This window comes from Thalia democratica, chromosome 3, assembly GCF_965202585.1.
Source record: "Thalia democratica chromosome 3, ktThaDemo2.hap1.1, whole genome shotgun sequence".
Classification (NCBI taxonomy): Eukaryota; Metazoa; Chordata; class Thaliacea; order Salpida; family Salpidae; genus Thalia; species Thalia democratica.
Genome location: NC_139167.1, coordinates 45,708,388 through 45,721,513, shown reverse-complemented (window position 1 = coordinate 45,721,513; position 13,126 = coordinate 45,708,388). Strand labels below are relative to the sequence as shown.

The following is a 13,126-nucleotide window of genomic DNA, read 5'->3' as shown; positions in this document are numbered from 1 at the left end:
CACTTTACCTTGAAACCTAGAAAAACCTTGAATTTGACTATTTAGGTAAAAACAACCTGGACAAACCTGGAATTTGAGAATTAAAAAAAAAACAGGAAAAACCTTGAATTTTTAACAATTTGAACATTTTCAGTAGTAAAATTTCGATTTGACACCAAAAATCTATCATATAAATAAAAAAAATTGTCATCATCAAAAATTTTTTTTATTAAAAAACACATTTAAACTTTACAGTATATTTTCAATGTTTTTATACTATTTAACACAGTTTCTTACATTAAATAGACTAAAAATAGACACTAAAATGTGTACTTTTGAAAACCTGGAAGAAATTTGGAAAACCTGGAAAAAAATTTGAAAAAAAAAGTGGCAACCCTGAGAGGGTTATGGTTTCTCTGGTGGCATTATAGTATAATCACCTTTTTGGTCAGCCTCAAAACAGATATGCTTTTTAAAATTTAATTTTAGCTGCTCTTTAACATTATTTTTGAGTTAGGAAGGGAAAGCGAAAAGTTGATATCGTGGATCAACAGCTGTTGTGACTAACAGTAATTTGTTGTCATTCAGGTTTAAGCTGTTGTTATTGGTATAGAACCTTCTTTCGCAAGCCTCTCCTATGTTTTTGGCTAAAGTTTTTCATAAAAGTTAACAAACTTTGTCAATGATTTTGCATGCGGGATCATCCTTGACAGCAATGCATTGTTTTACTACATTCCTTTGTTACAAAATAAATAGGTTCAAGCAGTAGAATAATGTCATTAACCAGCTGCCATTCTTCAGGTGTAATACTCGAATCTTGATCGTTTTTATAGTTAGCCACATAGTACCGGACACTTGATTTTAGCTTTTTCGGTCTCTCTAGCATAAGATATGTTGAGTTCCACCATGTATCCAAGTTTTTAACAAGAAGCAAAGCTTTTTGTTTGTGCGTGGTCAAACACTACCTGGATCATAAAAGATTACCAACAATATTTACATTATTCAGGTTTCTATTCTACTCTTTAAGTCGAAAAGTTGAGTCAATTTGAATTAAACTGTCATGAGTCACCACAAGATTTTTAAATCTTTAAAAAAAATTAACATCTTCTCGACATTAATAAAAATTAAGTTCTTAACAAAATTAGCTATAAAAAAAGTATAAAAACATTGAAAAAATACTGTTAAGCTACTTTCAAAGTGTTTTTGTTAAAAAAAAATTGTGATGATGACAAAAATTTTTTATCTATATGATAAATTTCAATGTGTCAAATCAAAGTTTTATTACCTAACATGTAAAAATTGTTTGAAATTCCAGCTTTTTTGGTGATTTTGTTCAAAAATCCAGGTTTTGTCAAAATTTCTCAAGTTCCATGGTTCCAGGTTTTTTGGAAACCCTGTAAGGAAAATAATATAACTTCAATTATTTTAAGGTTTTTTTTTTCATAACAATCTTTCACTCCAAAAAATAAAGGATCAAAAAAAAATTATTAAAAATTTGGTGGGCCAACATCCAAAGTCTCAGTTTGGTCTGGTTGATTGTCTGTGGGTATATTGTCAACCTGACCTTTTTGCCCATACTTTTCCTGCAGACGGGGTGATTTTCTAGCACGTTTGTGCTTAGGACCCTCTGCTGGCAGCTTCGTTTTTGTATAATTTAAATTGAATATAATTTTTTAAGCTTTTATACTAACTTATCATAATGTATCATTGAACTTTATCTATCAATACTAAAGCCTATTCTAGACTACTTAATTTAAAATAGGCAACATAGTTTGGGTTATGATTATACAAAATAACCAAAAAAATATATTACAAAATTTCTTAATCAAAAATTATAAGCTGCTTTTATTACTTATAAATCACTAGGCAAAAGTTTTTTGATGCATTTAATTTTAAGCTTTATTTCTCATAACTGCAAAAAGCTCTAATTTATCTCTTAATATCCAGAGATCAACAATGAATAATGCAAGTAGTCACAGCAGTTTATAACAAATTAATTAAAAAAATTTTCTTAACAATTTTTTTTTTAGAACCTTGTTTTTAATATGAAGTATTAAAATGTTTGAAGTTATAACATATATGTCATAAATAAAAAGTATCAAATAAATAAATGATAAAATATTAACAAAAAGTATATAGCTAAAGTATGCAAGCATCTGCTTTAATGTTATATTATTAAGTTCCTTTTTTTTTGCTCAAGCATGAAATCATTAACTAGTTTTACATTTCATTAACTTTTGACAAACAATTAAGTAAAATTCAAAGAGTTTGAGTGGTCTACCAAATCCGAATCTTTTTTGAAATTAGGATTCGGCCGAGTCCGAGTCTTATTTTGAACTTTAGGATTCGGCCGGATCCGAATCCGAATCTTATTTTGAAGTTTGGATTTGGTCAAATCTGAGTCCAAAAAGGCCGGATTCGTCCAAATCCGAATCTTGGATTCGGTAGATCACTAAATATTAGTAAGCAACAGCATTTTATCTTTTTTAGTTAAATTATTTATATTTACTTTAAAGTCTGGTATATTTAAGAAAAACTTGGAAAACTTTTATAAGCATAAGCTAGTACAAGTAATATTATACATGATATTATGCATATGATACTTTCAACAAACTTTCCAATTCTAAATGGCGATTTATCAAAACATTTACCAAACTAAATTGTGGCCAGTTTTAACACTGTGCTCTATACTTTTTAAAGTTTTTTTTGATTTTGTACGGCCACCTGTGAAATAAGTACCGAACTAATTCGTGGTTCGTTTTAAAAATATGCTCTACGCTAATTTTCAAAGGTTTTTTGGTTTTGTAAGGCGACCTATGAAAGATAAACTAACTTATACATTTTTTCACAAAAGTAATACTTTTTAGTCTAGATAATTTAGAAAAAAAAGTGTTTAAAGTAAAGTTTTTGTTTTTTCGCAACCGTTTGAAGTAAGAATTCGGTTTTTCTGCTGAAATTTCGCAATTGGGCTTAACAACTATTTTAGTTTCGTCTATATTCGGTACTGCTTCTTCTGTGCTTCCGTTCATAGACGAGGGGATTTCCGTAGATTTTTAAGGGTTGACAATTAAAGAAGGGCTGTTGTTAGTGTCTAATCTTGCTTCGGTGCATCCGTTCGTATACGAGGGGATAACCCTTGAAATTGTCAAGTTGATGGTTAAAAAAGGGCTGCTGTCAGTGTCTGATTTAACTTCTGTGTTTCCGTTCGTTGACGAGGAGAATTTCCGTGAATTTTTCGAATTGACGGTAGAAGAAGGGTTGGAATAAGAACTGTTTTCAATTTCATAAACATCAGTGCAAGTAGATGTTTTTGGCTCGACTAAAAGACATTTGTTATGCGGTAGCGGTATCTCGCTCGCTACTTCGTTTACGAACGAAGCAGATCGACTTTGATTTGTATGCGCAATACTTGTGACGTCATAACTAGGTATGGCCTCAGCGTGCTTGCGTTTTGCTTTTATAGAGTCCATTTTGGTTTCAATTTCGCTCATGTTTTGCCCTACTTTGCGAATTTCCTTAACTAAATTATCTTGTGTTAATTCAAACTCCTCTGTTGAGAGGTTTTCTGTTTCGGGTTGCGGGACTGACCGCGTAAGTTTCTCAAAAATTCTCGTATGTGAATTACCTAAAAATAATTTTAAGTTAATGAGATTTCTGTGTTCAATTCTAGTTTAACTAAAAAAAAACTACACATATCTTTAGAAGGTAATACATTGAAAAATAAGACGAGTTTAATTATTTCTCTATGGTTAAGCTCGTCGATATTGTTGTACCTACTAAAGTTTTCGAATATGTTACTTACGGCTTTAATGCTCGATATTTTTTGGACAAGGTCTAATGAAGAAAGAAACTTCAAGAATCTTTGTATAATTTCTAGCTCTCTAAAGGTTTCCCTTAAGGCCATAGGGAGGGGGGGGGGGTCCGAAATTTTTTTTTTACAAAAATTAATTTTGGCTTTTATATGAAAGCTTTAAATACAAACTACAAGCCTCTTTTTTAGAATTTAAAAAGAATTTAAAAATATCATTTAACTTTTGAGATATTTTATCTTTTTTAAAAGGTTTCTGATACAAACGTATGGACCGCATATTTTTCAAGTCAATTTTCTCGGAAATTTTAAAATTCACTAAAAAACTTACTCCTCCTTTATTTTTCAAGCAATCTTCTTCAAATTTTCAAGAAATGTTTCTTATATTAAAAGGAAAAAAACGTTACTTTAGAATTTTAATAATGTAAAAAAATAAACATTTTATCTCAAAATTAAAAAAAAAGTGTTTTTTTTCATTAAAAATTTACAATTTTTTTTTAATTTCAAAGTAACGTTTTTATGTTATTGTATAAAGATTAGACTGTGAAAGTTTGAAGAAGATTGCTTGAAAAATGCAGGAGGAGATAGATTTAATAAAATAGTCTTTTTTCGCTGTTTTAGTTTTCCCTTTCCATAGAGATTCTATTATGCGGCCCGACTTTGACTAGTCATATCTCAAAAAATACTTTGAATTTTTAAAAACGATAAAAAGCATCTTTAAGCTTAGAAAAAACTCTATAAAATAAGATCAACTTGTAAAAAACATGGCTTACCCCCCTATGGCCTTAATACGACTTGGTACTGTGTATGGCTAAACCCTCAATACTCAAACCATACTTATTTTTCGAGTACATCGCGCCTACTTTGTCTTTTGCTAATCCCAGCTCTTAACAAATCAGTTTTAAGATTAAAATCTGTAACTTCGTTACAGGCTGTTATAATATTTTTAAGGTTTTTGCTGTCTGACTCGATTACCTCTATGCGCCTATATTCCTTCCACCCCATTGATGATTTATACAATCTGCTAAGTAGACCGTGTCGCGTCCCCTTAGAGTCTTATTTATTGAGCAAGCTATACGCTCTTCCCATAATATAATTTGGTAGAGGTCGTTATCTATACTTGACTAAACTAATTTAATGAGCTTCTTTCTAAGAAGCTAATCTGGTTTTACTTACAATTAAGATATTTGTAGGCTACTGGTTTGGGGCGTTTAAACAAAGGAAAATTAGAAACTAATGTCTAATATCATCAATACCGGAGTCACCATAAACCAACAAATTTATTTTCTGCCGCATTTTTTATTAAAATAACTATCATTCTCAGGAATTACAAATACTATTTGAAACTAGAGAAAATTTTGAAAAAACCTGGAAGTTCGAACAATAATAACTAAAATTCCTGAAAACATTGGAATTTTAAGCTATTTTTACATGTAATGTAATAAAATTTGATTCAATACGAAAACTATATAATATATATAAAGATGTTTTAGTACATATTACTTTTTTTCAACACATCTTGAGTAGCTTTACAGTATCTTTTCAATGTTATTATACTATTAAGACAGTTTTCTACTTTAAATTTTATTTTAAATTAGAAATATACTAAAAAATATGATCTAATAAAAACCCGGAGAAAAATTACAAAAACTTTTGGCAACCCTGCATTTACAAAAAAAAATTCACCAGAGCATCTTTGTTTTAGCTTACACGAAAATGGACCTTATTCTTGGTTATTTGAATTTTTTATTTAGCATTTTCTAATTTATATGTTGTAATACAGATAATAAGATAAATTGTAATTCTAGTTTTTGTCTTTACTCAAGAGAACTAATGTTTCATCTTAACTACTAATGATTTAAATCATATTAAAGTTTTTTATAAAGAAGTTGCTTATAAACTTACTCTCTACAACTTAAACTTATAACCACGAAGATATATTTGTGATACTCGTTTTAATATGGTCTTATTTAAATATTTGGTCTCCAAGTATTTAGCTAAACTACGTGTCTTACTTAATAGTAGCTTACAGTACTAAACTTACAAATATTGATTTTATATAAGATAACTTATTCTTAAGATATGAAATAAAACACACTTAGAGTCGATGTGCTTTATTATCAATATATTAATTACAACAAGTCTGAAAGAAACTGTTTACTGTTTAAATCACTACACAAGTAAAAACTATCAAAAGTAATAACAATCGTAAAAATTATAAATACTAACAGTTTAGACGAACTAATTAGATATTCTTGATCTTGAAACTAGATGCTCGTTGTTCTTAAACTCGTAGCTCTTAACTAGATGTTGAGTTTAACTTGATGATTCGTTGATCCTGCAAAATTCATCGTAACTTATGACGGCATACGGCACGCAGCACAATTTAACTAACGCGTATTTGAAAGACAAACGCCGATATATACGCATCGGAATGAAATAAACTCTTTTAAATGAAAAATGTTGTTTTGTGAATTGGGAAAATTGTTTTGAGAAAGCTTATCGTTGTTTTTATTGTTACAAAAAATTCCATATTTATTCACACGCTTTAAAATTAAAATAAAATACTGATTTCATTACAAACTAGTTAACAGCTTTTGAAGTTCAGTCTTAATAACTAAGAATTAACATAGCCTATCCTATTCAAATTCTAAAACATTTAGAAATGATTATAGAATATTTAAAAAACTAATTTAACAGCAAAGAAAGCAAACAGTACAAACTTTTGTTGATTTGTGTGAAATGAAAGTGAATAAAGAGTTATTAGCTAAAGGTGGCTTCTTGCAAAATAAACCATTTTCTAACATACAGCAGCGTCCTCAGTTGGTTGGATCTTTTAAAAATAGAAAAAAGGTTTCTTAATTAAATATTTATTAAACTGGCTTAATAATAAAATAGTTGGCTTTCTTTGTGCATTTAAACTATTTAAGCTGTGATATTTTGTGTTGTTTAATATCTTAAATTATTAGTAGCAACTAGATATTAGTTATCATGTCAAATAAACTGTATAATAGTTTAATATATGTGCTTTTTTAAATAATAGCAGTACATTGTTACTTAAACGTGTATTTGTTTTTAGAGTGAAGTGTTTGGGTTTAAAGACTATGGTTCTAGTTACGAAAATGAAGCCAGTGATTGTAACTTGGAGTTCAAAAATGTTGAGTTAAAATTAAATTTTAGGTTTCAGCTTGTTTACGGCAAGCCATTACGTTCAATACACTCATCGATTTATTGTAACACTATCTTATTAAACAAGTATAATGAAATTTTAGCAAGTTCAAAAGATATTTTTACAGAAGTTTACGATGACCCAAGTAGTACTTATATTTCAGGTCTTGAAATTTTAAATGATATTTTTACTTCAGAAAGTGATTTATTTTACAAGGAACTTCTGCCAACAATGAAACGGAAAAAATTTGCCAACTGTTATCAAAAAATTTTAGATAGTTTTTTTAAACCTCAAACTAAAGCAGATGATAACAAAAAGTTTGATATTCTTGTGTGTAATTTATTAAAAGAAAATCCAGACAGTCTACACAGTGATGAAATTTTTTCTACTAAAAATATGATTGATATTCTTATTGATATTACCAAGTTCCTAAAAGGTGATGGAAAATTTATAATGTTGTTTTCAACGTTAGTTTTTTGATAACATATTACTTAGATTAATATGTATATACCATGGGTGCACGACAATACAAATTCCGACAATTTAAGTAATAATTCTCAGTTATTGTGTGATATCTCTTTCAATATATATAATATACATGTTTTACTTTTTTTTGATGTAATCTTATTAATTAGACCTAAAGAACAAGATTTTCTCACGTCCATATTTTTGGCATTTTTAATTTAAGACCTAGGGTAATTATTTTTTGACTATTTATCAAAACTGTTTTCTAACTCACTTTGTAACAATTTGTAATTTATTTTTTACGTTAATTTATTTTTATGTTAATCCTTTTTGAAAAATTTATTGTATGCTTTATAAATGTGCATTATAGAATAAGGCTATTTTCTCATTAGGCAGCAACAACAGCATTATCTTTTTTTTTGGTATATAAGTACACAGTTCTTTTTTAATTTTAAAGTTTTAAATTGACTTATTTAATTTAAAACTTTAAAAAAAATATATTTACACTTAAATGCACCTATTTTATTAATTAATTAAATTTGATATAAAAAATGAAGTTTAGTTTCATCAATAAATGAATAATATACTCCAGTGTTTTTTATAAACGTTTTAATATATTTTTACTGTTTTTCATCAGAAACGTTCTTTAGACTAATAAAAACAAATTCAGTTTTCAACTGAAAATAACAAAAGTTTTTAAAACTAATAAATGACAAATGAGTGTAAAATAAGTAATCAAAACAAAAATAATTGTTAAACTAAGTATAATACAAATGAAACAAAATCGTCAATTAAATAAATAGGACACTTTATAATTAATGTTTTTTATTTACATACTTGAAATTTATTTAAAAATTTGAAATAGCTTCTAATCTAATTAGGTTTTATTAGTCTGCAGTACGTTTCTGATGAAAAGCAGTGAAAATATACTAAAACGTTAATGTAAAAAATGTTGAAGTCTTTTTGTATATCAATAAAAGTACAATAGGCTTTATGTCTTTATTATTAGAAAACAATTAAATTTTAGTTTATAAATAGTTTTATTGTATACTTGTCCATATTAACTCTCTATTTCAGGGTTTACGACTTGATTATACCTTTGAGTATTTAACATTGTTGCTAAATAAGCTCTTTTAATAATTGTTGTCTACTAGTCTCTTACTTAATTGAGATCTATAAAGTTGCCAAAAAAAGTTTTCTGGGTCTCAACTTGCTCTTTAAGTGAGAATTTCTATTTTGAAGTAACTTATAATAATGGAAAAACTGACAAAAATTAGTTAGACCTACATTAACTTTTTTGAGTTTTTTTCTTAGACATGATTAAATAAGGTTTAAAAAACTAAAAATGTAGCTCTTTTTAGTAGTTATGAAATTTTGCTTTTTATATATTTTTTTTTAAATTTTGGTTTTACTATTACAATCTTATCAGTTAGACGTACATGAACATTTTTTGTTATTAATTTTTCTAATGTGTCAGAATTTAAATGTTCTTTTATTTAATAGACCTGTAACCAATGTAATTACTATACATACCAAATAACTAAAAAGTATCCAAGAATCTTTTTTTTAAACTTTATGCTCCTAATTTGAAGTTAATCAAATTTACCTTTTCTTGTTTTAATTAAAATTATTACTAATTCATAACATAATAAATTTCTGAATATTTTTATTCTTTTGATGTGTTTTACAGGTCTTTAACACGTTTAACAAGTCAGTATTTAGCAGTGTTTACAAAGATATTTAGTTTTTCAAGACTACTAAATGTCCAAAATCATAATAATCCTTCGTGCTCCTTATTTATTGGCAGTAAACTGATCTTTAAACAAAAGTTTGTTTAGTATTTAATAGTTATTAACCATACATCTAAAATTAAGTTGGCTGTTTAAAATATATTTTAGTTTATCTTAGTGTTATTTTTGTAACTTTAAAGATCTTTTGTTTTAATTATTACAAAAGATACTGATTGTAAGTTTTTAATTACTAGTGTTTAATTTGATAAAGACTTTTGATTTATAAACATATCAAGTTCTTCATTTTAAAAAACAAGTTATAAAAGGTTCACCTTGTTTTTAAGAGTTTTTTTTTTTTGTAGAGTTTTATATTAATTATCAGATATTTTTTACTGCTTATCAATATTCAAAGTAACTATTGAGATATAACAGGGTTGCCAAAAAACCTGGAATCCTGTAAAACTTATAGTTTGAGAAATTAAAAAAAAGAAAGCGGAAAGTTCTGGAATTTTAAACTATTTTTACATGCAAAGTAATAAATTTTCAATTAGGTACAAAAGTTTGTTGTATAGATGAAAATTTTTTGCTTCATTAATTTTTTTTGTTCTTAAAAATAAATTTAAAGTAGTTATACAGTTTCTTTTCAATGTTGTTATTCTATTAAACTCAGTTTTTTACCTTAAATTAGATTTTAAAACAAAACTGAAATAAAAAAAACTAAGTCTTTTAAAACCTAGAAGAAATTTTCATAAAATTTTTGGCAAGCCTTATCAAGCAATCAAAGTAAGTGAATTCAATATGTTCCTAAAGGATGGCGCAAACCAAAAACGTAAATAAAAGCAGTTTACTAAAATTATATCTTCTTCTTAATTTTGTAACCAATCTTAAAATTTTTACATTAAACCTATTACTAGTATTTAAATGATTAACCTGAAAAAATTTTCTATTTCGATAAATGGTTTGTTTTTTATTTAAGTAATACTGTTTTTTTTTAATCTAAAATTTTTGTTTATGCTAATTATTTTTTTAAATTCCAATGTGTTTTTTTTAAGTGTTAAAAGAGTGTTTCCTGAAATTTTAAGGATTTTAATGAATTTTTAAGTATCCGAGAAAGATAACGATGAAAATATTTTTGTCCCTACGTTTGTATTGGAAAATTTTTCATGAAAATGATTTTATTTTAAAAGTTAATTACTATTTTTGTTCTATCAAAACTAACATATGGTTTATAATTCAACCTTCATATTAGAACCAATGTTTACTTTTGTAAAACTTTAAGACTTATTTTTAAGAGTGCATCAAAACCAGGTCTAAAAGTCTTTTCTTTTACTAAATAGTGATTCTTTTATTTAGATGATAACTACTAAACGTTCCTACAAACTCTGTAGCTCCTTATGCTAAAAGAAAAAGTATTTTTGAAATGTGTAATTTTGCGTATTGTATGTTTTTGTTTAATTTTCAAAAATAAAGTCTAAAATTCATAATTAAGAAAAAAAAAATTTGACATTATTTGATTAAAAATTTTCTTTGTCTGATTTAGTCAATTTTGTTAACATTTCTTATGAATACGGGCTATTTTATTTTTCAAAAAAAGTCACTCGTTATTAGATTGTTTTGTAAATTAATTCTTTAAAGTACAACATTTTGTTGGTACTTGAGTATTTTTATTACAATAAAAACATTTCAAAATATATTTAATTGTAAAAAAATGATAATAATTAATAAACTTGTTTAGATTAACACAAGTTTTATTCGATTTAGTTTCAAAAAACAACCAATTAAATGAAGATTTTACACTTTTACAATTGTTTCCTGTTACACAATTGTTACCTTTAAGGGTTGGTTAACAAGTTTATTAAAAGTCTTAATGTATGTTTATTTTAGATTTACTTATAGTTTTCACTGTCGGTAGACTTTCCAGTATACTTGAATTTTTTAAACTATAAAATAAGATCCATGTCTGAGATTTTTTTAAACTTGCATTAACTAAAAGCTTTTACAATTAATCTTTTTGTATTAACTTCTTTAAATGTATTTTGTATAATATACACTTCAATAAAGTTGATATAAAAAATTTAATTACGACAAATTTTTACGGTATTTTTCTTTATTCAACTAACATATGTCTCTCTGGGTTAAAAAAGATAACACAGTTCCACGGAGTTCCGTAAAAAATAAGTACTGCAAGAAAAGAGTATTAGACAAAGTAGATGAATATGTGTATTTACTAAATTACAGGGTAGCCACAAAAGTTGTAATCCTGGAAAAACCTGGATTTTTAGACAATTGTATCGTGTTTAATAGTGAAATTTCGATTAGACATAAAAATCTATAACATAGATAAAAATATTCTTTCATTATTAAAACGTTTTTAGTTAAAAATCACATTTAATGTAGCTTTACAGTATCTTTTTAATGTTGTTATGCTATTTAACATAGTTTTTTACTTCAAACTTTTAAACTAAAAATACATCCGAAAACGTGTACTTTCAAAAACCTGGAAGAAATTCAAAAAATATGGAATAAATTTCTAAAAAACCAAAAGACACCATGAAATATAGGCCATAATTATAAAGATCAATAACTAGTTATAGGTACAATATATGTTGTATAATTCCACTATCGTACTTTATAAAATACAATGAAAAATCATACATTTATTATTTAATGCAATTTAATATGTTAACCTATTATGTTTAAAGCTATTATATATGACTTTTTATAGTATATTAGTTTAAATTTATTAATTCATGCTTGTTGATTTACTCCATTTTCACAATGTATACCAGTCGGATTGTATGACATATATTGTTATCTATAAGTAGTTATAAATCTTAAATAGCTATGGCTTATATTTTAGTAAATACACTTATTCATCTGCTCTGTCTTTATTCTTTACTTGCTCTACTTATTTTTTATGGAACTCCGTGGAACTATGTTAACTTTTTTTAACTCAGAGAAACATATTTTAGTTGAATAAAGAAAAGTACTATTATATGTTTTGATTTTTCGAAAACTGAAGAAAGGTACTGCGAAAATTTATTTTAATAAATATTCCAGCAAACTTGCTTCGTTGGAATTTTTATTAACAAACTATTAGATTGTAAGTTTTAAATATTTATACAGTTTTGAAATATTTCAGTGTGAATTTGCCAAGAGTATCAAGATGATTAACGAGAAATGTATTCAGCAAAGAATTGACTTGATTCTAAAGAAAAACAAAAAAGATTAAGAAAAAAAGTTCAGCCCAAAATTTTATCTTATTTTGATCATATCTTTTAAAAACATGATAATTTATTGAATAATATAAGAAATGTTTAAAACTGTTTTATTAAAATATTAGCAATAAAACTGTTATAGTAAATAAAAATTTTCAAATATGATTAATGTCTTGTACTTGATTAATAACTACGATCCTAATTAGTTACACAAGAACTTTATAGAACTAACTTATTAAATTTTATGAATTCTATAAGTGGTCTAAAAATAAAAAGCAATAAAAAAAAGTTACTTTTGAACTATTTCATTCAAGTTTAATAATCACAGTATTTTTTTTAGCATTAGTAACTTCAAAAGTGTCGAAAAGTTTAAATGATATTAAAAAAAAATCACCCGTTTTACTTAAACGGTTCCGTTCTGTGTACGTACAGTAACCAAAATACTTTCTAGTTTTGACAGTAAATATAAATAATTTTTAACAAATGCTATTATCATAAATGAAAATTTTCTTGATAAATTTTAGTCTGTAAATACATAATGATATCACAGTTTAAGGTACTGTTTTTTTCCGTAAGAGAGACATTTAATAAAAGAGCATTACTTTGTTGAAGCAGTATTTATAACCGAGCGACGCCAAATCTGAAGTAAAAACATTTTTTAAGTACGTTATATTATGTTCCCTTTGCTTAAGTCACTAGATTGTGTATGGCATTTTGTACCGTAGGTTAAAGTGTAATAACAAATTTGGAAACATTT

General features: G+C 26.2%; 1 protein-coding gene across 2 annotated transcripts in view; it reads left to right on the top strand.

Moving 5' to 3' along the window:
* LOC145831724 (cap-specific mRNA (nucleoside-2'-O-)-methyltransferase 2-like) overlaps positions 1-12,422 on the top strand; it is a 32,619-nt gene extending 20,197 nt beyond the window's left edge. Inside the window, exons 7-11 of one of the 2 annotated variants that reach the window (XM_082939035.1) lie at positions 6,488-6,640; positions 6,867-7,423; positions 9,112-9,249; positions 10,887-10,989; positions 12,294-12,422. In XM_082939035.1, coding sequence (XP_082795161.1) covers positions 6,488-6,640; positions 6,867-7,423; positions 9,112-9,249; positions 10,887-10,989; positions 12,294-12,383 — 1,041 coding nt within the window. In that variant the 3' untranslated portion in view covers positions 12,384-12,422. Of the gene's footprint in view, positions 1-6,487; positions 6,641-6,866; positions 7,424-9,111; positions 9,250-10,886; positions 10,990-12,293 lie in introns of those variants that run through there. The other variant, XM_082939036.1, reaches the window with a different exon arrangement.
* Positions 12,423-13,126: the final 704 nt, after the last annotated feature.